Raw genomic sequence first — 26,165 nt, 5'->3', positions numbered from 1 at the left:
GTGAGTCATTCATCCTTCTGTTGTCACCAACTCAGATTACATTTCATCATCACCATCATCATTGTCATCATCATTGTCAGATTATTAACTAGGGTTTCCACAACAAAATACTACTGACTGGGAAACTTAAGCAACAGACATTTATTTTCTCACATTTCTGGAGGCTGGACCTCCAAGATCAAGGTGGCGATAACAGGGTTGGCCTCTAGTGGGTCCTGTCTTCCCTGCTTGTAGATGGCTGCCTTCTCACTTTGCCCTCACATGGCCTTTCCTCTAAGCAAACATGGAAATGGTAGCTCTATTCTATTAGTGCCCCCACCCTTATATTAAGAAGCAACAGCTTTTTCAGTCTCCACTATTCAAAGCTTTCCAGCCTATACATCTGGTGTATGAATAAATAATTTTTTAGATTACTTCAGCCTCACCCAATTTATTTATTTATTTATTTGGGCCACACCTGCAGCCTACGGAAGTTCCCACACTAGGGGTCAATTGGAGCTGCAGCTGATGATCCATGCTACAGCCACAGCAACTTGGGATTTGAGCCACATCTGAGACCTACACCACAGCTTACAGAAACACCTGAGCAAGGCCAGGGATCTAACCCACATCCTTATGAATTGGACTCATTTCCACTGTTCCATGATGAGAACTCAGACCTTAACAAATTTCTAACTTCAGCCTCATCAGACATGCTGAGCCTGAAGTACCCAAATGAACTGATCAAATTCCAAACCCACTGGAACCATCTGAAATAGTAATAAATGTTGATGTTTTAAACCACTAAGTTTGGGGGTGATTTCTTTTATAAGGCAATGGTGTCTGAAATACTGCAGTAATTTAGACACTCTATTATTAGATAAACTAATTGAACTGGATGGACAGTGGAAAAAAATAGAGAAATAGATACTTTGTATATGCAATCAGTTGTATTGCTGGGTCATGTGGCACAGATCATTGGTATGGAATAATATTCAGCTGCTTGCCTCTTAAAAAAATCAATTCTTGCAAAAGTTGTAGAAAGGAGAGCTGCTTTGGATCAGAATGTGATATCGGTCATTTTTTTTCATCCACTTTTATGGTCACTGTGCACTATGTCAGAGAAAATGCTCTGTATAGACTCAATGAGCAGCAGGATCTACCTGTTACCAACTGTTGTCTGGCTCTGTCACTGCTGAGTGTCCAAAATTCCATCAGTAAATTCTATCACTAACTCCCTCATAGGGCACAATTCTCTAGAGAAAACAACCGGAAATTTGTGGCATCTTAGGTCACTAAAACTCCTCAACCTGGGAGTACTCTTGTGGAAAATTGGGCGAAGGATCCTGTGTTTTCACTGCTGCGGCTCAGATCACAGATATGGTGTGGGTTTGATTGCTGGCTCAGGAACTTCCACCTTAAAGATTTCCATATGCAAATCTTTAAGAGGTGGTCTGCTCACAGCTTTCCCAGAAATAAGAGCAATAAATGATTCTTTTCTAAAGGGGAGATTCATAATACATTACCATAGTCACCATAGTCCACCTCTTATGCCCCTTGAATCCATTTCCTTTATGCACTGTGAGCATGGCACCCCTAGAGTCCTGTTTCTGAGGGTAACTTATCAGAGATCATTAGGGGAATGAACTGCAGTTGATCTTAGAGCAGCACCTTCTACTTCTCATCTTCTTCCTTCACTGTCAATTCTATTCTGGCTTCACTTTTCACCCACAGCTCAACTGATCTCCACCATACTTTAGCTGGAGGTCTAGTCACTTCTTCAAAAATACTCTTCCTGACACCACTGTGTTAGAGCATCTCCTTTTCCACCTAATATTCAGGGCAGTTAGCTCTGCTAGTGTCGTACGAAGAGCCTCTTCTCTGAATTACTACAGATCGCACTCCTTCTAGTGCTCAGGGTGTAAGATTTAAGCTAAATTCAACACTGACAAATGGGACAAGAAGAAGAAAGTAAAGGATTTTATTATAGTATAATTGATCATTTTTGTCAACTCATTCTGAGGCTTTCCAGGATTTTGGAGTTTGCAGTTAGGTAAGCCAACCAACAAATATCCTTACATTTAAAAACAATTTCATTTGATTTTTTTTCATTTACAACTAAAATTATCCTAATTGAAACATATTTTTTTTGTGGCATATGGAGTGTCCAGGCCTGGGATTATATCTGAGATGTAGTTGTAACCTACTCCACAGCTGCAACAATACTTTTAATCTACTGTGCCATGCCAGGTATCAAACCTGTGTCTTTGGTTCTTCCAATCCTATTGTTCAACAGTAGAGATTCCATATTTTGTATTGAAATAGCCTTATATAATATATATGTGAAATTGGGCTAATTTACATCTTGTTAAGCCTTTGCATTCTATATCTATTTCTGAGCCACTATATGATTTTAATTGTAACATTATAATTTGTGTTGTCTTCTGGAATGACTCATTACTCTTTTAAAAGTTAAATGCAATTTGCATACATTTATGCTTTTAGGTGAACTTTTAGAAACAAAGAACTATCAGGCATAGTTCATTTTGTATGGAAAGGAATACAGTATAGTTGTACCATTTTCCCCCAAAGATATAGATTTAATGTACTGCCATGTTTTTAGACTAGAAATGTATATATGACCATACCTAAAGTAAGTTATTTTATTATATTGACAACTTCATAATAGTTTCTGTCTCAAAGGGAGAAGCTTGAGAGACTATGCAAGCTATGGGAAATAGAATTAGCCAAGTAGAACTGTTCAGTTTAGCCAAACAAAAGGGCTTAGAGCAGTCAGGCAAGTTTCTGGGAATACCATGGTCCAAGATCATTAGAGACATGTTATAAACCCTACCAAATTCACCACTACCATTCTTGCCTCATAGTAACAAGAAAGAAATGAAAGGAGCTCTAGGAGATTTATAGTGGGAAATTATTCACGCTTTGCCATTGGAGCTCCTTAATACAAAAGCTTACATGTTTTTCAAAGTGTCTGCTCTATGAATACTTGCAGCTGGATGACTGAGGCAGAAGATGAATTCTGCCACCCTGTGGTGAACACCGGGATTTGGGATTCAATGTCTTAGTGCTGCAAGTGGCAAGATGCATCTCATTTGAAAGACAAATCTTAGAAATCACTGGATTTTTGAGGAAAATTTAACTTCATCACAAATGCCTGTTGTGTCATGGATAATGTCAAAGGGTCATTTGCAAAATGATGGAGTAGCATTACAAATCTTAATGAAGTTGAAATAGCATATCCTGTTTTGGCCATGGTGGTCACTGCCCCAGGAAGGGCATTGGCTGCACTTGTCATGGGTCAGGAGGGTTGTCCTGGGCCCTGTGGCTGCATGTTCAATGGGCCCAGGAAGGACTTGTGTCTGGGGCCTTGGTGGGGCTGCAGGGCTAGGCCTGCAGTGTTGCCCTGAGGGCGACCTTGGCCCGTGCTGAGGGGCAAAGGTCCCAACACTCGGGCTCAAACCCGATGTCAACCTGCCACTTCACTGGACACTCATAGTTCTTGGGGATGTTGGGAAGGGAGGTCCATCTCCAGGGCCACATTCGGTCCTGAGGTATGCAGAGGGATGGGAATAGGCGGGACAGACTCAGAGACTCTTGGGCCCTCAGGGGGCATCCTGATGCCACGGCCCCCTCTTGATGGTGCTCTTCAGCCTGTAAGCAGGCCTGGCTGGGTGAGGGTCTTTGCTGCTGCTGCTGGGCAGGTGGGCCATGGAGAGCTGGCCCGTCCTCTCCAGGGAGTTCCTTGATGCTTGTAGTGATAGGGCAAGGCCTGGGTTCCAGGGATGGTCGCTCCAGACCCAGGGGCCTCGTGGGGAACTCCTCAGGTTCTGCTGGAAGTGAGCACACCAGGTCAGTGTCTCCCCCAGGCTCTGTGATCTGTGCAGGGTGGGGCTGCTGGTGGCCCAAATGGCCACCCTGGCCCCACCCTGAGAACATCCTTTGTGCCTGGGAAGGTTATGGTCAGTATCTGTGGAGGCTGCCCTGGGGCCCAACCCATGCAGGCTGAGCCTCAGAGCAGATGAGCAGGTGGACGGGGGGAGCAGGAAGGCCCTGGATGATCCATGGGTCACTGCCCTGGAAGGGGTATCAGGAGGGGACCCCTGCTGAGCCCACCTGGAGGGAGTAGGCCATATTTCTTCTTTTGCAGCTCAGTCATTGTGGCTTGTAACCTTTTGATCACTGTGTCATCATCCAGGGTCCATGGCTTGGAGATCGAGTACTGGAAAAACTCATGCAATCCCTCCAGGGGCAGCTTCAGGAGGCGTTCTGAGGATAAGCATGCCATCAGGCCAACAGGGGCCCCACTGGGAAGGTTCAGCCCCCACCCTGGGGCCTTTCCCTGGGGGCAGCAGACACGCTCTGCTGGCCCCAGGAGAACCAAGGCAGTGTCACATCCAGCAGCTGGCCCCATTCTTGCACCTCTCCCAGGGCCTCTACCCAGCCTGTGTGTCAGCTGGCCCACCTCTGTGGCCTGAGCATCCCAGGCTCAGGCTTACTCACTTTGGTGAATCTTGACGATTGTATAGGCCATGGCTGTGAGCATTCGCTCACCCTCCAGGATGTATGCGTCCAGTAGTCTCAGTGTGAGTGAGAATGGTGTCTGTGGGGACAGCAGGCCCAGGAGGGGCAGATTGAGCAGGGCACAAGGTGTGTGTTGAGGGAGTGTCCTAGAACAGGGTAGGAGCCCCCCACTGCCTCTGCGTCCTGTGGTCCCACAGGCTGCCTCCAAACAGGCCCTACAGCTCTTAGCTGAGTGGACTGAAGAGGTCCCCACCAGGCCACCTGGGGTCCTAAGGGCCTGGCCTGCACATCTGCTGACCTAGAGATAAAAGACTGCCCCAGGCTCCACAGGAGAACCTCCAAGAAGCCTGGGGCTGACTGCAGGGTGGGCACGGGCTTGCCCTCCTCCTGGGCTGACCCAGCCTTCCCTCCAGGAGCCCAGGGAAAGACGGTTTGCCCAAGGACCCCAGTTCCCCCCTCCCCAGGGTTCTGGGCTTCCCCTGGGATGCCCCTCAGGGAACTGGTCTCCCTGGGCACACTTACATGGTCAATAAAGCAGCGCTGAAACCATGGCGTAGTATAAATTGCTGTGGACATGTATTCCTTGTCCTGACAGAGGCACAAGTGATCGGGGCTGGCCTGCTTGGCCTCAAACCTCCCCCCCAGAGGCCCCATGCAGCCACCCCCCTGGCCAGTGGACCCCAGCTCAGGCCTGGCCTCACCAAGGCCAAGAACATGAAAGTGCAGGCAGGCTAGGCCATGTGAGGGCTGCTTCTACTCACCAGGTGCTGCTTCAGCTTGGGGAGCGTCCTTTCCAGAATCTTATCATGATGGGCCTGCAGTCTCTGCAGTTTCGGGAACCCCGGAGTGAAGAAGCCTGAGAATCCGCAAGAATCACCCCAAAAAAGTCAAAGGTGTACCTGGCAGGGGCTTATGTGCCCTTGGAACCCAGGGCCTCCTCCCTGCACAGTGTCCCCGGTGTGCAGGGCCCACTCCAGCCTGGCTGGATGGCTCTTCCCAGATAGGACTGGTTGCTTTTGAGGCTTGGGGTGGCCCAGGGTTGAGAACCTGCTCACTGAGGCCCAGCTTGGCAGGTGCCCAGTGCTGAGCATCAGGCAGGCATCTGTCTCTGGCACAGGCTCTCTCAACTGTGGCTACAGCAGGGGACAAGGGTCCCAGTACTGAGTGGCTGGGAGTGGCCCAAGGGATGGGGGTGGGGTGTGCATGAACATTTCCTGGGCCTGGGAGTCAGGTGGGGGGCACAGCAGGGAGATGCTGCCACCTGGGCCTCCTCTGATCAGGGGCTTGGGGTGGGGTTGGAGGTGGCCTGGTAGCAGCAGAAGAGAGGCAGAGGGACCAGCAGGGATGGAGTGGTCTGGATGAGGCCAGCGCTGAGGGCTGTGGTTACAGGACGCAGACTGCTAGGGGGGAGCTGGTGACCTTTGCTGATGGGGAGATGGACCAGGTCAGTCCCTGGCAGCCCCACAACTGGGAGAACTCTGCAGGGAGACTCCTGACTCTGAGTAACATCCAGTGCTCTGTGGCAGTCACCTACCATGCATGGCATGTCTTTTGTTTTCCATCAGTTGGGCCAGTGCCCAGAAAGCATCCTCCTCATTAAGAAACATGAGCAGGATGGCGACAATCTGGTTCATGCCATGGCAGTAGCCCACCTCCTGCAAGAGTCAGACATGGCTGCTGGGACCACTTCAGAGGCCTCCACCATCCCCTCCCTGGCACTTTCACCTCAGCTTCTGGACGGTCTCCCACTCATGCCTGGGCACCATCCCAGACCCCCTTTCCCAGATGAGGCATGCTGGGTGCTGGGAACCAGCAAGGTCTGGATGTCCTGCTATGAGGGGAGGTGGAGGGTTGCTGACTGTGGCCTGTGTGGGCCTGGCTTTTGTGTGGCGGTGGTGTGTGGGTGGCCCAGGCCCTATTGTGGGCAGCCCATGGGGTCCTCTCAGGTTGTGTTCTTTGAGGGATTGTTTCAGAAAGAGCAGATGGGGCCGGGAGCTGCCTCCCATGGGCCACACAGGAGTTGGTTTGCTGAGACCTCTCATCCTTGCTAGGATTCTGATTCATAAAATGGCATTTCAAGATTCAAACTTAAGCGTTGTGACCACAGCAATGCTTTTTAGGGCCATGTGAACTTGCTATCAGCTCGTGGGCTGATGCAGCCCAGGAATCATGTGCCATTTCTGTCCTTAAAACTGGGGTCTGCACCCCAGCCATCCATGTCAGTTTCAGAGCAGAGGTCCCCCTGCATCATCTCTGTGGCCATGGGAGCTGACATCCTGACTGGTGTCAATAGGCCACTAAAGAAGCAGGGCCACTGTGGGATGGCTGACCAGGGGCGGGTACTCACCGTGTTGTAGACAGAGTAAGCTGCAAGCACGTTGAAGAGGGCTTGCTGCCTGGAAAGGGGACAATGAGGCTCACTATAAACACCTTCCACTGGTCAAGTGTGTGGTGCGTGTGGGACACTGGATGGAGCAAGGATTGCTAATGTAGGACAGAGTGATAAAATTGTGGGTTCCATCCCACTTTTCTTTTATAAATGATATGAATTGTTTAAAAAAGTAGACAAACATCAAAATGAGGTGTCATTTTGACTCATCTGACTCTCACTCCATTCTTCTGTGTCCTGGTCCAGCCTGCTCTCTGCTGCCCAGTGCCCCTCCCATCCCTGCAGGGGCCTGTTGACTTCTGAGGGCACAGCCATCCTCCCTCAGGGCCACCCCAGCCCTGTGTGCTCCCACTCCTGCAGGTGCTCTGCACGGGCCCCACTCTCACCACCTCAGGTCCAGCCCTCGCCATCATGCCTCCTCTCCCCCAGGATCCCCGGGCCACCACACCCCTGCTCCCCTGCTCTCCTGCCCCAGGACCAGTGGCCCAACATCCTCACTTGATGCCGTAACGCTCCCTGAACATAATATTGTTTTGGAAGGTGTAGCTCACATCCATGTCGATAAATTTGATGTCCAGAGAGTAGAGCCTGGCCTGCTCTTTCATTCTCTGTGGGTAGAGCCGGGGGTGGGGGGGTGGCAAAGTCAGAGGCCTGGAACCCTAACCAGCAGAGCAGGCACTGCCAGCTCAACATGAGTGTTTCTAGAGAAACCTTTCTTTTGCTTGTTTCGGAAGCCAGGCAGGATCACAAGGGTGCCCAGGTCACAGCCTGTGCCCAGAAGCCCTGTGGATAATCAGCCTGTGGCTTCTCCAGTCCCAGACCCCCACCCAATGGTGACACACTGGCCAGGCCACCAGATCCCCTCCTCCCCCACCCCACACAAGGCAGTCCAGGATGACAGTGCCTCTGCCCTGGTGATGGGCTTGTCCCCTGGGAGGCTGCTCCCAGGTGTGTGTGTCCCAGGGTAGTGGGATGCTGAGAGGGCAACTGGGCCTCTGTCCCTTGACCCCTCTGAGTCCCACCACAGACAGGCTGGGTGAGGCAGAGGGCCAGAAGGGGAGCCCATGCCTTGTTTTCAGGGCCTTTTGAGAGCCTGAGGACTAAGTGTGATGCTGGCTCTTTTCCCACAGTGTCAGTGGGTGTTCACCATGCTCGGGGGCCTCTCAGATCACCCATCATTGAGCAACTTGGACACCTGTGGCCACTATCACACCCGCTCCCTTGCACTTCTCCTGATGATGCCGCTCAGCCGGGTGCATAGAGCACCCACCCTGGGCTGTGGGACTTAGGGTGCCCACGGTGCAGATGGGGGCTGAGTGGCAGGAACTGGCCATGGGTAGGGACCTCTCTTGGTTAATGGATTGAGACCTGTTTCTTGACCCAGGTCAGTCAGGGCTGTGTTCATCTGGCCGGGTGGTCTCTATCCATGGTTTCTGTGGGGTCACCTTGCTCTTTCCTCTTGGCTTCTGTCCCTTGCCCTGTGACTCTGTCCCCCTCAGGGGTATGGGAGGCCTTAGTGTGATGCTAGGTGGCACCTGTGCAACCCTGGACTCAGTGTCTGCATGGTTGGCATGGCTTTCCTGGCAGGTGGGCCCTGGGCCTATAAGCCTGGGAGGTGCCAGGAAATCTGGGGACAGGCGAGGGTCCCTGAGGCACAGGTGGAGGGGCCATACCTGGTATTTCCCTTGGTTCTCTGCCTTCACCTTCTCCAGGTCCAACAGCAGAGACCATGCCTGTCCTCTCACCTGTGGGGGGATCCCCTTGTAGACCCGCCGGCGCATCTGCAGGTAAGAAGGGGCCCTAAGACTGGTGCAAGTGACACCCAGTGACATGAAGCAAGACTCATGCAGAAGTTGCTCAGGAGAGGCTGGCTCTGCCCGGGCCTGGCCCAGTCTCCCCCAGCTAAGGATAGGCTGTGGTGTGGGCATGGCTGGTCCACTCTGTGGGGTCCTGGGCTAGGGTGGCCAGGAAAGCCCCAGGAGACCCAGACCAGCCTCCTTCAGGGTCAGAATGCTCAGGTTTCTACCTTTTGACTGTCCCCGTATTTGCCCCAGTTCCTCAGCATCTTCACCCACTTAGGGGCTCGCCTGATGTCCTTGGCTCTTTGCTGGAAAAGGGGACATGGTGGTGTTAGCCAAGCTTCCTGCTTCCCTAAAGTAGCCCTGACTCAGGGCTCTGATCTTAGAGGAGGCATGAAGGCACAGACCCCTCACAGCCCAAGGACCCCCAACAACTCTGGGGTCAGGCAGCAAGGAACCACAGCCACTGCGTGGCCACCTCCCACCTCCCACCAGCATAGCATGGACTGGCTCTCACCCTTGACTCGTGGGTGCTGAGGCTGTGGATGCTGAGGCCCTGGGTGCTGAGGCTAGGCTGCTCCTGACTACAAGGCAAGAGAAGTAGAGCTGTGAGGACCAGGTGTCTGGAGGCCCCCAGCCCCTGCCACCCCCCATCTTAACCAGGGATACCCTGACGGAGGAGGACCCAAGGTGGGTGCCAGCTCTGGAGCAGACTGCAGCACCCCAGGCAGTGCCCCTACTTCCACTGAGGCTGGCCACCCCCTCTGCACTGTGCACCCCCACTCCTGACCTGACAGGTGTGTGGCCCCTCCCAGAGCAGACCCAGAAACTTCATCCCAGTCTCCCCTCCCCCATCATGGCCAGGCCAGCCATCCTACCCTGAATCTCCTCCTGGCACCACACAAGGAGTCAAACTCCCCCTGCCTCTGTCACCTTCCTGTGAGCTTTTAGGTCCTACATTACCATCTCCTAACCATCTGTCCAATATCTGAAGCAACATCTCACTGCCCTTCACAGTGTCCCCACATGGCCCCCTGGCTGGGCCCACTGCCCTTGGAGACCTGTGGGCCAGGTGCCCCTCCCCCTGTGGCCAGGCTCTGTAGAGCCACTGCAGATCAGGCTGAGCCCTGACCCTGACCCTGCTGGATGGCTGCCCTGGGCTCTCCCCAGTGTGGGTGTAGAGGCCACAGGGCTAAGGCCCAGGATGGCTCAGCCTCCAGTTTTTCCTGTATATTCTTTAAGCTCTCTCACCCCAAGCCTAGTGTGGACCCTGGTCCCCAGTGGCCACCAGGATTTGAGGCCCTGAGCTAGACAGAAGGGTTCTGCCTCCAGAGGTGTTTCTGCAAATGGTAACCCTCCCTGGGGAGGGGGGAGGGGGTATCAAGATGACTCACGGCAAAAAGCCTAGCCTGTCTGTGGCCTTGTAGAGCAACAGGTCAGCATCATCCCATGGGTCCGCTGGAGTCCCTGACCGGCGCCCCTGAAACCCAGATGGGGCACCAAGGTGAGGGGTTACAAGCAGAGTGTCCTCAGGAGCCCAGGAACCTCTGATGGTGGCCCAGCATGAGAACCTGCCCCAAGGAGAGCCACCTGCACCTCATCTTCTCCTACCTTCTCTGATCCTGCATGGGACACACCTGCTCCTGCTGCCTCTGAGCTTCACATGGTCAGCCTTTGCTCTGATCCCCCAGGGACACACTTGCCCCCTTGGGCTGTGATTCCCCACCTTGGGCCTCACCTTCCCCCTCAGGGAGTGGTCCACACCTGGAATATTTTGATTCCCATTGGGGGATGTACCTGCTCCTGCTGATGACAATGACCTTTGGGCCTCACTTGTTCTACTTGGGTCTTGTCCCCACCAGGCCTCCCTGCCTGCCCTTGGCTCTGACCCCTTCCAGGGCTGCAGCTGCTCCTAATGGCTAAGCTCCCTCTGGTGCCTCACCTGTTCATAGCTGGCAATGATATCTGCTCGTTCCAGGGCCAGCAGGGTCTCCAGCTTTACCATGTCTGATGCTGAAAGAAAAAATCCAAATATTCCAGTGCATGAAAGAGCTTCAGAGAACCAACAGGTTGAAGTGGGCCCCCTGTTGGCAGCTCCCCTTCTATCTGATCAGACAGGAGAAAACCATGCTGCCTGGGTGGGTGACATCCCAAACATCCTAACACTTCCACTTACAGACCCTTGCCAGCAGCCTGGAGATCCTGTCACAATGAGATAAGGAGGAAAAAGAAGGCGGCCAGGAGGCCAAGGCCAGCAGCTGTCCTGCAGCACCGGGGTGTGAGCTCCCTGGGCCAGGGGAGCTGAGGGAAGAGAAGCTGCCAGCTGTGGAGGGCCTCACAGGCTCATAGGACTCATATTTTGCTTAGGCATCAAAAGCCCAGGGAACAAAAGATAAACATTGATAAAGTGGACTTGATTAAATTTAAAACAGCTGTGCCTCAAGTGACAAGTGACACTGTCAAGAAAATGACAACCCACACAATGAATAAAAATGTGAGACTGACCTGACAGATAAGAGCCCAGTATACAGAATATGGCCAAACTCCTTATTCCACTATAGAAATGGCCCAAGTAGACATTGGGCAGAGGGCCTGAATAGACTTTCCTGCAAAATCAAGGCCAAAGGGCACAGGAGACCAATCTCAACATTAGCATCAGGGGGATGCAAATCAAAGCCAGCAGAGGACCAAACTTTTCACCCACTGGAGTGGCTGTTACTGATCAAATGAGGATGTGGAAAAGCTGGCACCTTCCTGTTTGGCTGGCAGGATTGTAAAATGGGGCAATTTCTTTGGAAAACCAGGCTTTTCTCCAAAAGTTAAATGAAGAGTTGCCACATGATACAACAGGTCCTTTCCCAGGTATACACCCAAGAGAGAGGAAGACAGGGACACAGATAGATGTACATGCACATTCATAGCAGAGCTACTCCCAAGAGCAAAAAGAGGGCCCCATCTAAGTAGCCCTGGACAGGTGGCTGGAGGACCAGGATGTGGTGGTACATCATTCAACCAGAAAAAGAGGGAAACACTGCCACGTGCTGCAACATGGATGGATATGATGCTCAGGAAAGAAAGCAGACATGGAGACCACATGCTGTGAAGTTCCATGGAGGTGCTGTGTCCAGCAGAGCCAAGCCCCGACAGAAAGAGGTCAGTGGCCCCCAGTGCTGGGGGCAGGGTCCAGTGGGGGTATGAACTGATAGATTTTTTTCATGAGGTAGAGGAAGGTGGAAATAGTGGTGATGGTGGCATGGCTCTGCTAATACACTAAATGCCACTGAGTGGTATGATTTAGCACCTACATTTGATGTGTAAATTTTAAGAAAAAAGCTCTGAGCCAGATTCCCTGCCTTCTGGGCCCCAGGAGGCACTGAAGTTGGAAGTGGAAGGTGCACAGGTGAATATAAGGCCCAGTATTCTCCCATCCAAGGAGAGTCCTTTGCTCTAGCCCACTAAGCTCTTCCCTGACCATGTGCCCACTCTGGATGTGTCCACTAGGGAGGCAGGGTGGGATGTGGGCACCAGAGATCTCTAGGACAAGAGGCTCCCATCGGTTCCATTCCTTTTTTTTTTTTTTTTTTTTGTCATTTTGTCTTTGGGGCCACACCTGTGGCATACGGAGGTTCCCAGGCCAGGGGTCCAATTGGAGCTGTAGCTACGGCCAATGCCACAGCCACAGCAATGCCAGATCTGAGACAAGTCTGTGACCTACAACACAGCTCCCTGCAATGCTGGATCCTTAACCCACTGAGCAAGGTCAGAGATCAAACCCTCAACCTCATGGTTTCTAGTTGGATTCCTTAACCTGTGAGCCATGACAGAAACTCCTGCTCCATTCCTCTTAACTCTCAGCTGATTCTTCCTGGTGAATCAGGGAAGAGCACCAGCCCATTGGGGGGGGGGTGGAATTGGTAAAAGGATAATATATTTGACCATAGGCAGCCTCTGTGCTATGAGATCATCCCTAGGTTCACAGTTCTGAACAAGTCACAGGGGGAAGGGCCTCATTTTCCCTGTTCACATTGTGGGACACATCTGTTCTGGGACAACGCAAAGAGGGTCCAGCCAATGAGGAACACAGCTGGAGTCTGTGGTTCAGATGACACAATGGGGGACAGGATGCTGAACTGGGTGAGGCTCTTATGTCCCCAGCCCACAGGCCACACATGCTCACCCAGCTGGTGTCCCTGATCTCAGTGGGTTGGATGGGAAACCTCCAGGATCCAGGCCAAAGAAGAGGCTTGGAGGGACCATTGGGACCTGGAGAGTTGCCTGAACTCAGACCTCCTCCTCTGCAATTGCCCCATGTTGCTCCTCGTCCTTCCATTCCTGCCTCTCGACCTCTTCCTCTTCTGTCTCCCTAATGTCCGCCTCCCACCACCACTTTTCCACATTCCTCCAACATCCACACTCATCCACAGTGGTCTCAATGCTACATTCTGCCCATTCCCCAGGGCCCGTGTCTCCTTCATCCACCTCCGCAACAGTCCTCCACGTTCCTCCTCCCCATCCATGGCTCCTCCACCAGCTATTCATCCTTCTACCTCCTACATCCATCTCTCCACCTGATCCAGCTTCTTTGTAAGTCCACCTCTTCCTCCTCCTCCTGCATCCTCTCTCCTCACTACTCCTCCCCACCTTCCTTTTCTGGGCCAGGGGTCTGAGCTCAGACCTCAGGTTCCTCACAGGTATTCAGGTACCTCTGAAAGCATCCCACACACCACAGATCCCTGAGCGGGCTGCATCCTCAGTGGTTGGTGCTGTAGATCCTTGTCACATTGGCTACAGACCAGAGTGGTCCAGGCTCCCACCAGAGGCCCCTGTCCCCTAGTGTCAGTATGTGGTGAGGGAGCAAGTCACACTTACCTGTGTGTCCTCTCGCTGCTGGTTCTGTGCCTCTTTGGTGGAAATGCACCCAGGGACGGGGTGGGAGAGGTGGAGAAATGGACGAGCGTCAGAGCAGGTCAGAGACCACAGGGCCTCCAACTGCCTGGGGACAAGATAAAAGTGAGTGCCAGGCAGAAGACAGAACTGTTGGTCACTGTTATTCCAACAACAACAGGGCTGAGGGCAGAGGTCACAGTTCATGCTGAGCCCATAACTAAAGACTCATCATCTCCAGGGGCAGGGCTGTAACCCAGCAGGACAAGATGGCAGGGGAAGATGACAGGGGAAGCTCTAACCTGTCAGGTGATGGACCCAGGCACATGGAAACTCAGGAAGGCTTGGTCCCCCAACCCTCACCTTCCTCACTCTTTCTCTCTCCATCCCTCTTAGGAATTCAGGGAAGATAATGATGTGGACTCTAAGCTCCTGGCTTTGACATGACTCAGGCCAGCGATGGACCACCCAGGTAAAAGCAGCTCCCAGATTTCTCTGGGTCTGAGCATCAAACCAGTGGCTCACATGGGTACACTTTTAAGTGACACCACGTGGATCCCAGTAGATGAGGCTGTTGGCTGGCCTGGACCTGAAAGTGTACTTCAGCCCCTTCTCCATCTCACCTTCATTCTCTTCCATCCACCTCCCACTCCTCCATCTCCTCGTGCATGGTCCTCCCACTCTCCCTCCTCCATCTACATTTCCTCCATCATCCCCCTCCCCATGCATCAAAATTTTATTTTCTTCCTCACAGTCCTGTCTTTAATGCTCCTCATCACTCACCTGCTTTCTCCATCCTCCTGCATCCACCTTTTCTCCTACATCCATCTCTCCTCTGACTTGACCTTCCTTCCTCCCCATCCTCCTTCTCCTCCTGTGCCTGCATCCTCTCCCCTCCTCCTCCTACAACCTCTCCCCTCCCTCCTATTCCCCCTCTTCCACTTCTGGTCCAGGATTCTGAGCTCTGACCTCAGGCTCCTGACAGGGACTGAGGCACCTCTGTCAGCAGCCCACATTTCACAGAGACCTAAGTGGGCTACACACATGGTGATTGGTGCTGGATGTCCTTGTCACCTCAACCTCAGACCAGAGTGGTCCAGGCACCCACCATGGGCTTCTTTACTTGAAGTGTCAGTAGGGGCTGAGGGTACAGCTCTTGCTCACCTTTCTGACTCTCGCTGTTAGATGTGGGCCTCTCCTCTCAAGATGGTAACGAGGTAACCAGGCGGGTGTGGGGATCAGGTGGGTCAGAGCAGGGCAGGCAGGTGAGTGAGCGTCAGAGCAGGTCAGTGACCACGAGGGCCTCCAACTGCCTGGGGACACGAAGCAGAATGGGTTCAGAGCAGCAGATACAACTCTGGGGTCTCTGCCATTCCAACCAATATGGTGCCCATCCCACTGGCCAGGAGCATCACTGACTCCTTGACCTGAAAAGTGACTTTCTTTTCTGGGAGGGTCCTCTGTCCACACAGGGGAGCATCAGCAGGGGGAGATGGAGACTGGCTGTGCTGGAAACTTGCAACCAGCTGGTCCACCAACCCTTCTTGCACTCCACTCCCCTGCCTGATTGCAGTGCCAGGAGAATTCTGAAGTGGACCCTAAGCCCTTGCCATTGGACTTGAATCAGGCCAGCTATTTCATACCACCTTGTCCTCACCCAGCTTCCTGAGGTCCCTGGGACTTAGCATCAACCCAGGGTCTCAGTAGGGTACAAGCATTGCAGGGACCCCATCCAGATCCCAATAGAGCTGGTTCTGGGCTGGCATGGACCCCCTGCTCCCCGCTCCATTCATCCATCTAGGACAAAGGTCAGATGTCCGGGTCAGTATTAAGCACATAACCAAGGAGGTTATCCTCTCCAGGGACAGGGCTGTAACATGGCAGGAGAAGTTGACAGGAGCAGGTGTCACCTGGCAGGTGAGGGACCTGGGCAAATAGGTCTTCACTAACATTTGGACCCCAACTCTGACCTTCATTCATTCCTCCTCTCCCCTCCCACTTAGGGTTTCCAAGAAAGTACTCAAGTGGACTCTAAGCCCTTGAAGTTTGACTTGACTCAGGCCAGCAATGTGCCACCCAGGCCTCACCACACTGCCGGATTTCACCAGGTCCAAGCATCAAACCAGGAGCTCACTCAGGTACACCCTTTAAGAGACCCCACACAGCTCGCCATACTACCTACTCTGGGATGGCCTGGACCCCTTTCTTCCCCTCCCCCCTCTTCCATCTGTCCTTCAACCTCTTCCATCCATCCATCTCCTCCTGCTCAGTCCTTTCCTCCCCCTCCTCTATCTATTCCTCTTCATCCTCCTGCTCTTCATGCTCTTCCTGATCCATCTTCCTTGCATCCTCCTCCTCACCTCCGTTCATGTTTTCTCCTCTTCTCACTCTTGTCCCTATTTCTTATCCTCATTCACCTCCTCCCTCCATCCTGCTGCATCCACCTTTTCTCCTGAATCCATCTTTCTTCTTGCTAGACCTTCCTTCCTTTCTTCCCATCCTCCTCCTCCTCCTGCATCCTCTCCCCTCCTGCACCTCCTTCAGCCTCACATGTCCATCCTTCTCCCTCTCTTCCTTTTCTGGACAAGAGTCTGACCTCTAACCTTGGGCTCCTCCAGGTCGTCGGGCACCTCTGGCAGCAGCCCATAGTTCATGGAACCCAGAAGGGGCTTCATGCTCAGGGATTGGTGCTAGAGGTCCTTGTCACCTTGACCTCAGACCCATGTGCTCCAGGCACCCACCACAGTCCTCTTCCCTTGAGATATTGGTAGAGGGTGAGGGTGCAGCTCAAGCCCACCTTTCTGACACTCCCTGTTGGATGTGGGCCTCTCCTCTCAAGATGGTAAGAAGGTAAGCAGGTGGGTGTGGAGATCAGGTGGGTTCGATCAGGGCCAGAAGATGAGCAAGCTTCAGAGCAGGTCAGTGACCGCAAGAACCTCCACCTGCCTGGGGACATGATGCAGAGTGGGTTCCAGGCAGCTGCAAGTTCATTCTAATTCCACACAATATTGGGCTAAGGTCAGAAGTAAGGGTCAGTACTGAGCCCAAAATGAAGGAGGTCATCCTTTTCAGGGACAGGGCTGTAACCCAGCAGGGGAGGATGACCACAGACAGATGTAGCCTGACAGGTGATAGACTCGGGCACATGAAAACTCAGGAACACCCGGTCCCTAACCCTGCTCTTCCTTCACTCCTCCTCTCCCCTCCATCCTAGGGGTTCCATGGTGAACCCTAAGTCATTGCCATTGGACTAGAATTAGACCAGCAATTTCCCACCCAGGCCTCCCCCAGCTCCCTGTGGTTAGCGAGTTTGTAGCATTAAATTAGGGTGTAAATCAAGTATAATCTCTAGCAACTCAACTTGGAACCCAAGATCAACTCTCAGGGCTGGCCTGGACCCCCTGCTTCTCCTCCACATCCTCTTCCATCTCTGCTTCATCCTCTTCCATCCACTTCTTGCACCATCCATCTCCTCCTGCTCAGTCCTCCCCTTCCTCTAACTCCTCCTCCTCCATCAATTGCCTAACACTTCATCCATCTTTTTTCTTCTTTCTCTCACTCCTGTCTTCATTTCTTGTCCTCACGCACCACCTCCTCACCTACATCCAACTCTGGTGTAGCTGGACCTTCCTTCCTCCCATCCTTCTCCTCTCCTGCATCTGCTTCCCTCCCTCCTACTCTGAACCTTGCTTTTCTGGGCCAGGTGTCTTTTGCTCTGACCTCAGGCTCCTGACAGGGACTCAGGCACCTCTGGTAGCAGCCTGCACTGCAGGGATCCCTGAGGGGGCTGCATGCTCAGTGGTTGGTACTGGAGGTCATTGTCACCTCCCCCCCCCAGCCCTGAGTGGTCTGGGTACCCACCAGTGACCTCTGTACTTGAGGGGTTGGTATGGGATGAGGGTGCAGCTCCTGCTCACCTTTCTCACTCTCACAGTTGGATATGGGCCTCTCCTCACAAAATGGTAACAAGATAACCAGTCAGGTGGGGGAATCAAGTGGGTCAAAAAAGGTTGGGCAGACAGATGAGCAGGCGTCAGAGCAGGTCAGTGACCACGAGGGCCTCCAACTGCCTGGGGACACAAAGCAGAGTGGCTGTCAGACAGCAGGCAGAATTGTGAGTTTACTGTCATTCCCCCCACATAGAGTTGATGGCAGAGATCAGGGTCAACATTGAGCGCATAACCAGGGAAGTCCTCCTCTCCAGGGGCAAGGCTCTCAGGAGAAGGTGACTGGGGCAGCTGTAGCCTGGCAGGCAATGGACTTGGGCATATCAACCCTCAGGAACACTTGGTCTCCTATCCCTGACCTTCCTTCACTCCTCCATCTTAGAGGTTTCTGGGAGGATAGTGATGTGGACCCTCAGTTTTTGCCTTTGGATTTGAATCAGGACAGAGATTTCCCACCCAGGCCTCACCCAGCTGCCTGAGGTTCCCTGGGTCACAGCATCAAAGAAGGTGCTCCCTCAGGTACAACTTTTAAGAAACACCATTTGGAACTCAATACAGCAGACCCTGGGCTGGTCTGGACACCCTGCTTCTCTTTCACTCCCCTCTCCATCTCACCTGCATTCTCTTCCATCCACCTCCATCTCCCCACCTCTCCTCCGCTTCCTTCCTCCTGCTATTCCCCTCCCCCCAACCATCTGTCTTTTACTACCTCACCCTCCTGTATTTTATACTCCTCTTCAATCACCTCGTCCTTCCTCCTTTCTCCATCCAATTCTGGTCCAGCTAGACCTTCCTTCCTCCCCATCCTTCCCCTCTTCCTCCTCCAGCACCTGGATTCTCTCCCCTCCTTCCTCCTCCCCCTCTTCCCTTCTGGGCCAGGAGTCTGAGCTGTCACCTCAGGCTCCTCAAAGGGACTTGGGCATTCTGGCCCTGAGGGGTGCTGCATGCTCAGTGGTTGGTGCCGGCAGTCCTTGTCACCTCAGCCCCAGACCTGAGTGGTGCAGGCACCCACCAGTGGCCTCTGTCCTTGAGGTGTTGGTAGTGGGTGAGGGAGAAGTTCAAGCTCACCTTTCTGACTCTCACTGTTGGGCTTGGGCCTCTCCTCTCAAAATGGTGAAAAGGTAACCAGGCGGGTGTGAGGATCAGGTGGGTCAGAGCAGGGTGGGCAGGCGAGTGAGTGTCAGAACAGATCAGCAACTCTGAGGGACTCCAGTAGCCTGGTGACATGAAGCAGAGTGGGTATAAGGCAGGGTGCAGAACTCTGGGATCCCTGCCTTTCCACCCACAGTGGAAATGGGCCATCCCCTTGGCCAGGAGCAGCATTGAACTCTTGACCTATAAAATGACTTTCCTTTGGTATGAGATCCTCTCTCCACACAGGGGAGTGGGACCAGGAGCAGGTGGAGCCTGGCTGAACTGGTCATAGGCACCTGGACTCTCATGACCAGCTGGTCCTCCAACCCTGACCTTCTTTAACTCCTCCTCTCCCGCTGCTTGTCAGAAGTGCCAAGTGGATATGGATGTGGACACTAAGCCCTTGCAGTTGGACTGGCATCAGGCCAATGATTTCCCACCTCATCCTCACCCAGCTCCCTGAGGTTCCTGAGGTCCAACCATCAAACCAGGGGCTCATTCAGGCATGGCTTTTGCAGGGACCCTTCCTGGAACCCATAGAGCTGGCTCTGGGCTGGCCTGGACCCCCTGCTCCGCCTCCATCTATCCATCTTCTCCTGCTCCTTTGTCCTCCTCCTGCTACACTTTTCCTCCTGCTCCTTTGTTCTTTCCTGCCTTTCCCCTCCCTCTTTCCTCCACTTCGTCTCCTCCTGAAACCTCTCTGTCTAATCTTCTTCCCACCGTGCCCCCCACCTGAAGTCAGTTTTCTGAACTCTGACCTTGGGCCCCTCACATGGAATCAGGCACTGTGGGCAGCAGCCTTCACCCCTTGGAGACACAAGGGACTGCACGCAGCTGGCTCATGGTCAGGGCTGGGTTTGGCATCATCTTGGCCGAGACCAGGGAGGACTGAGTCACCGACCCGCTTGCCCCTGTCCCCAAGAGTCAGTATGCAGTGCAGGTTTTTCTTACCTTTCTGGCCTCTTGCTGTTAGAGCTGGTCTCTGCTGTATAAATGGACCCAAGTTCAGGTCGGTGGGTCAGAACAGGGAGGGCAGGCGAGTGTCAGAGCAGGTCAGAGACCACAAGGGCCTCCAACTGCCTGGGGACACAAAGCAGAGAGGGTGCTATGCAGAGGGTTGAACTTGGAGGTTGCTGCCAATCCACCCAAAATAGGACCAAGGTCAGAGGTCAGTGTTAGCACTGAATCCACAACCAAGGAGGTCATCTCCTCCAGGGACAGGACAGTCAGCTGGCAGTGGAAGGTGACTGGGCCAGCTGTAGTGGCAGGCAATGAACCCAGGCACAGGGCCCCTCAGAAACACTTGGTCCCCGACCATGACCTTTCTTCACTCCTCCTCTCCCCCTCCCTATTAGGGGTTCCAGGACAGTAGTGATGTGGACACTAATCCCTTGCCAATGGACTTAAATCAGGCCAGAGACTTTCCACCCAGGCCTCACACAGCTCCCTAAGGTACCCAGGGTCCAAGCATCAAACCTGGGGCTCACTACACCACTGAAGCAACCCCATCTGGATTGCAGTACCACCTGCTCTGGGCTGGCCTGGGTCCCCTATTTCTCCTCTTCCCCCTCCTCCACCTCTCCTTCTTCCTCTTCTATCCATCACTTCCATCCACCCATCTTCTCCTGCTTAGTTCTCCCCCTCCTTCATCTACTCCTCTCCATCTACCTGCTCTAATTCCTTCATCCTTACTCTTCCTGCTCTCACTCCTGTCTTTTTAACTCCTCCTAATTCACCTCCTGTATCCACCCTTCCTCCTACTTTCATCTCTCCTTGGCTAGACCTCTCTTCCTCCACATCCTCCTCTTCCTCTTCCTGCATCATCTCTCCTCCTTCCTTCTCCCTCTCTTCCTTTACTGGGCCTGGGTTCTGAGCTCTCACCTCAGGCTCTTCACAGGGACTCAGGCATCTCTGGCAGCAGCCCACACCCCACAGAGCCCTGAGTGGGCTACATGCTCAGGGGCTTGGTGCTGGAGGTCCCTGTCACCTCAGGCCCAGACCTGCGTGGTCCACACACCAACCAGTCGCCTCTCCTTCCTTGAAGTGTTGGTAGGGTCAAGGGTGCAGCTTATGCTCACCTTTCTGACTCTTGCGGTTGGATATGGGCCTCTCCTCTCAAAATGATAACAAGTCAAACAGGAAGGTGTGGGAATCAGGTGGGTCAGAGCAGGGCGGGCAGGCGAGCGAGCGTCAGAGCAGGTCAGCAACCACAAGGGTCTCCAACTGCCTGGGCACAGGAAGCAGAGTGGGTGCCAGGCAACAGACAGAGCTCTGGGGTCACTGCCATTCCACCCACAGTGGAGCCCACCCATTGGCCAGGAGCAGCCCTGAACCGTTGGCCTGAAATTTGACTTTCCTTAGGGGGAGGGTCATCTCTCCATGCAGGCAAGGGTGACTGGGATGGGATGGACCTGGGCACCTGGACTCTCACAACCAGCTGTCCCTGAACTCTAATCTTCCTTCACTCCTCCTCTCCCACTGCTTGTTAGCAGTGTCAGGAGGATACTGATATGAAGAGTAAGCTCTTGTGGTTAGTCTTGAATCAGGCCAGTGATTTTCCCCTCAGGCCTCAATCAGTACCTTGAGGTTCCCCACATCTGAGCATCAAACCAAGGGATCACTCAAGTAAAATATCTACAGGGACCCCAACATGACTCTCAAGGAACTGGCTTGGGTTGGTCTTGGCCTCCTGTCCTCCTGCTCCCCCTTTCTGTGCTGGTCCTCCTCCTGCTCATCCTTCTTGCCCTGTTCCTTCACTGTTCATCTTTCCTCCTTCTCCCCTGCATCACCTCCTCCTGCCCCCATCCCCCCACTTCCATTTCTCTTCATCCTCATTTTCCTTTCACCTACCCCCCTTCCCCACTCCAGAAATCTTTTGTCTTTTTTTTTTGTGGTTGTTGTTGCTATTTCTTGGGCCGCTCCCGCGGCATATGGAGGTTCCCAGGCTAGGGGTCGAATCGGAGCTGTAGCCACCGGCCTACGCCAGAGGCACAGCAACGCAGGATCCGAGCCGCGTCTGCAACCTACACCACAGCTCACGGCAACGCCGGATCGTTAACCCACTGAGCAAGGGCAGGGACCGAACCCGCAACCTCATGGTTCCTAGTCGGATTCGTTAACCACTGCGCCACGACGGGAACTCCCCCACTCCAGAAATCTTAGCTCAGACCTTGGCCACCTTCATGAGCCTGGGCACTGTGGCTGCAGCTGGCACCCCTTGGCTCCCTGAGGGGCTGCATCCCCCTGGCTCACCTTCTGTGCTCCAGTGTTGGTGTCAGCTCAGCCACAGCTCATGGGGAAGGGGGTCACCTGCCAAGTGGCCTCTGTGCCCAAGGTGCCCATTAGGGATGAGGGTGCCTCTCTTGCTCACCTTTCTGAGCTCTCGCTGTTGGAGGTGCGCCTCTCCTCTAGAAACAGTGACAAGGTGGATGAGGGGGATGGTGGGTCAGAACAGGACAGACAAGCAAGCTCCAGAGCAGGTCAGAGACCACAAGAGCTCCCAACTGCCTTCGGACACGAAGCAGAGTGGGTGCCAGGCAGCATCGGAACTATGATGTCACTGCCATTCCATCCATGAGGGCCCATCTCATTGGTCGGCATCAGCCCTGAGCCCTTTACCCGAAAGCTCTTGCCTTCGGGGGAGGGTCCTGTGACCAAACTGATCTCCCCCAGGAGGCCTGGCCTTGTCCCACTGTCCCTTGGCCCACCTCCCCAGGTGTCCAGCACCCCTTGGAAGGGTGTGTATCACAGTCGTGTTCTGTTCCTGCCCACAGGACACTGCAGAGCTTTTGCATTTATACCAACACTAGGGACCATCATTAACTTGGGGCCCGTGTCAGTGGCTGTGTAACATGTGTATTAAGTCACAATCATCACAGTATACCATTCATCATTTTTAGTGAAAGTTCTGCAAGTATTGACAAATACATATAGTAGTGTACTCACCATATTAATCAATATGCAAAATATTTTATCACCGCAAGTATCTCCCCATGCCTCTTTGTGTCACCTCCTGCCTGTACCTTGGAAAACACTTGTCTTGGAAAACAGTGACTCATTTCCATTCTAACAGTTTTGTCTTTTTGTCTTCCAGCTTTATTGAAGTATAATTGAGAAATTAAAACTGCATATATTTGGAGTTCCTTCTGTTTTGTGATTGGTTACAAATCAACTGCAGTGACTTGGGTTGCTGTAGAGGCACAGGTTCCATTCCAGGCCTGGCACAGTGGGTTAAAGAAACTGTCCTTGCCATAGCTGTGGCATAGTTCTCAGCTAGGGCTTGGATTCAATACCTGCCTAGGGAATCTCCGTATGCCATGGTTGTGGCCATTAAAATAATTGTATGTATTTAAGGTGTATGATGTCATGACTTTACATATATATATATATATACACACACATATATATATATACATATATATACACATATATATATACACACATATATATATACACACATATATATACACACATATATATACACATATATATACATATATATACATATATATACATATATATACATATATATATACACTCATATATACACACATATATACATATATATACATATATATATACACACATATATACTGTGAAATGATTACCACAGTCAAATTAACTTATATATCCCTCAACTCATGTGAATACCTAATCATTTTATTTTTTTTGCTTCCATTGTAAATGGGACTATTTACAAAATTAAAATGAAATTGCTTTTCAAATGATTCATATAGAAGTATATAAATGAAATTATTTTTTGTTGATTTTTGTATCTTGTAGCTTTGTTGAATTTGGTTATTAGTTCTAACAATTTTTGGTAAGGTTTTTTTTCTTTTTTCCTTTTTCTTTTTTCTTTTTCTTTCTTTTTTTTTTTTTTTTTTTTGCATTTTCTGTATGTAAGGTCATGCCCAGTATTTTGTCTTTTAAATCTGGCTTGTTGTTCCTAGTATCCTGCATTTGAAGTTTATACATATTATTATATTTACCAGTAGTTAATTTCATTGTTGAGTAGTAGTCTAAACTGTATCCCCTGTATCACTGTTTATACTTTTCTCTATTAAGAGATAGTTTCTAGCTATTTGAGATTGTGAATAAAACTGCTATAAATATTCATGTATAGGTTTTTATAAAACCAAGGAAACAAATAATATGACATCATTATTTTCAAAACACTGGATGCCAGAAGCAATTTCCAGTGAACATTGAGCAATGGGAAACAAACAGGTAGGGCTCTAGGATTTTTCCACTTTATTACCTTTAAAATGTTTCTAAGTTTTGATACAGTGAGAGATACCTCAGAAGATCCTGGTAGACTTTCTGAGTTGAGATGGTGTTGAGTGTCTGAGGAAACCAATGAACCAAGGCAGATAGAATTCTGATGATAGAATATTACATAGGCTATACTTGGAGGGTTGAAAGAGAGATTAAGAGAGATTGAGGGAGGGGATGTTGGAGATCTGGAGAGGATCCCCATCAATTCATGGATTTGAGGAAACTGCTAGAGGCTGATGAAAGTTTTACTGAGTTGGATTAGAGAGAAGGGTCCCTGATGCTCACATTGGACCAGGAATGGTGCCTATTCTCACCAGCTAGAAAAATGTGTGGTTCACAGGACCATTGCAATGGGCTGAATATTAGAAAGATTTTGCATCAGTAGTGGTACATAATTAGCCCCTGACCAAGCACTGCTCCAGACCTGCCTCATAAACCATTACAAGAAAAAAAAAAATCCCAAAATAAAACATCCAAAAAACTCATAAGTATTGTGTTTAGAATTTTGTGTTTATATTGATGTGGGATATCAATTTGATTATTTTTGTTTTGATCCCTTGTTTCATTCTAGTATAAAGGTTATGCTGGGTGCATAAGATGAGTTGGGGTATATAATAATTTCCTCCCATTTCTAAAATTATTTAGGTAGGATTGGTACTATTTCTTGTTTAATTTTTGTATAGAATTCATTAGTAAAGCTCTATGGGGATAGAATTCTGTTTAGGGAAAGGAAGGACTCCAAATAATTGATTGTATTGGGTAGTAGATTATTTTAGCTTTACATCATTTTATTAGTGTGTTTATTTAGAAGGTTGTGTGTTTCAAAGCAGTGACAGTTTACTTAGTTGAGAAGTATTTTATCATAAATTCATTTATCATATGCTTTAGTATCTTTTTAAGTTCTGTATGATCTGCAGTGATGACATTTTCTTGATTCTTGATTGATAATTTATTTTTTCTGTATTCTTCTAAATCCACTTTGCTAGAAGCTTATCAATTTTATCAAACTTTCATTGAACCAATTCCTGGATTCATATGTTTTATAGATATAAACATATTATATATATGTGTGTGCGTGTGTGTGTTTATATAGGGATATAAACATATTCATATGTTTTACATATATCTTCATATGTTTTATATATATATATATAGAGAGAGAGTCTTTTTAAGGCCATGCCTGTGGCATATGGAAGTTCCTGGCCTAGGGGACAAATCGAAGTTGTAGTTGCCATAGCTATAGCAATGCCAGATCTGAGCCACGTCTGTGACCTACACTACAGCCCACAGCAATGCTGAATCCTTAACCCACTGAGTGAGGCCAGGGATTGAACCCATGTCCTCATGGATACTAGTTGGGTTCATTGCTGCTGAGGCACCACAGGAACTCCTCAATCAATATTTATTTCAATGATTTATTTCTCCTATATCCTATTTCTATGCTATAATGTTTTCTGTACTTATTTTATTTTCCTTTTCTAGCTTTTTGACATAGAAGCTTAGGTCATTTCTTGTAATATTTCTTGTTTTCTAATACTTGATTTTAAAGCTGTAAATGTCTCTCTAGCCACTCCTTTAGCTGCACCTAGTTAATATTACATACATAATATGTAGCACAAATTGTATGTAGTTTATACATATAATTCATCAATATCTTTAATATATCTTGTATATATGTATACCATTATATTTCTCTTGAAATTTTATTTTTCAAAATGTTCATGGTTAAATTAGACTTGTGTTGCTTAATTTGCATATATTTGGAAAATATTATATTTTTGTTAGCAATTTCTAGTTGAATTACATTTTCTTTATTACATATCTATACATCTATCTCTATAGATAGATAGTCTGTATGATTTAAGTCCTTTGAAATGTATTGCAACATTTTGTGGCATATATGTGTGTGTGTGTGTGTGTGTGTGTGTGTGTGTATATATATATATATATATATATATATAGGTTTTTTTGGTGAATCCTTCATAAGAAGCACATTGAGATAAATACAATTAGTTCCACAAATGTTTCTCTATCTCCACTCTTACATGAACACAAATTTTATCAACATGTCGCTTGAAAATCTGGGGCAAATTTTGTGACAGACTTTATCTGCATTAGAAACAAGTTTTAAATGATTTGTTCTGAAGTTTGCATTCATAATCTTCTGGAAATGAGGTCAGATGTCATCTGCAAAGACAATTTTTAAACAGTTTTGCC

General features: G+C 50.4%; 1 protein-coding gene and 1 pseudogene across 3 annotated transcripts in view; one reads left to right on the top strand and one right to left on the bottom strand.

The window, feature by feature from the left end:
• Window positions 1-26,165, top strand: part of LOC100525248 (protein FAM240B-like) — a 133,671-nt pseudogene that overhangs the window by 36,998 nt on the left and 70,508 nt on the right. The window lies entirely within an intron of this gene.
• Window positions 1,947-22,443, bottom strand: LOC110258991 (USP6 N-terminal-like protein). Of its 2 annotated transcripts, none has more exons than XM_084979616.1 (21): window positions 22,045-22,443; window positions 20,753-20,901; window positions 19,626-19,754; window positions 18,609-18,757; window positions 17,511-17,663; window positions 16,391-16,539; window positions 14,758-14,906; window positions 13,579-13,702; window positions 10,652-10,722; window positions 10,104-10,189; window positions 9,227-9,293; window positions 8,937-9,017; window positions 8,584-8,691; window positions 7,409-7,518; window positions 6,869-6,917; window positions 6,056-6,176; window positions 5,283-5,377; window positions 5,044-5,109; window positions 4,501-4,600; window positions 4,114-4,266; window positions 1,947-3,830 (listed from the first exon to the last, which is right to left on the bottom strand). In XM_084979616.1, the coding sequence occupies exons 9-21, from the start codon at window positions 10,712-10,714 to the stop codon at window positions 3,385-3,387; spliced, it is 1,545 nt and encodes a 514-aa protein (XP_084835742.1). In that variant the 5' UTR covers window positions 10,715-10,722; window positions 13,579-13,702; window positions 14,758-14,906; window positions 16,391-16,539; window positions 17,511-17,663; window positions 18,609-18,757; window positions 19,626-19,754; window positions 20,753-20,901; window positions 22,045-22,443; the 3' UTR covers window positions 1,947-3,384. The 2 variants fall into 2 exon arrangements, with proteins under 2 accessions (XP_084835742.1, XP_084835743.1); XM_084979617.1 differs by having other exon boundaries at window positions 1,947-3,827; window positions 22,045-22,205.

The sequence above is a fragment of the Sus scrofa genome, chromosome 10 (assembly GCF_054392235.1).
Source record: "Sus scrofa isolate SSC_HxYL_T2T_F1_AM1 chromosome 10, Sscrofa_HxYL_maternal_Yorkshire_Landrace_v2.0, whole genome shotgun sequence".
In the NCBI taxonomy this organism is placed as follows: Eukaryota; Metazoa; Chordata; class Mammalia; order Artiodactyla; family Suidae; genus Sus; species Sus scrofa.
This window is presented reverse-complemented; position numbering and strand designations above follow the sequence as displayed.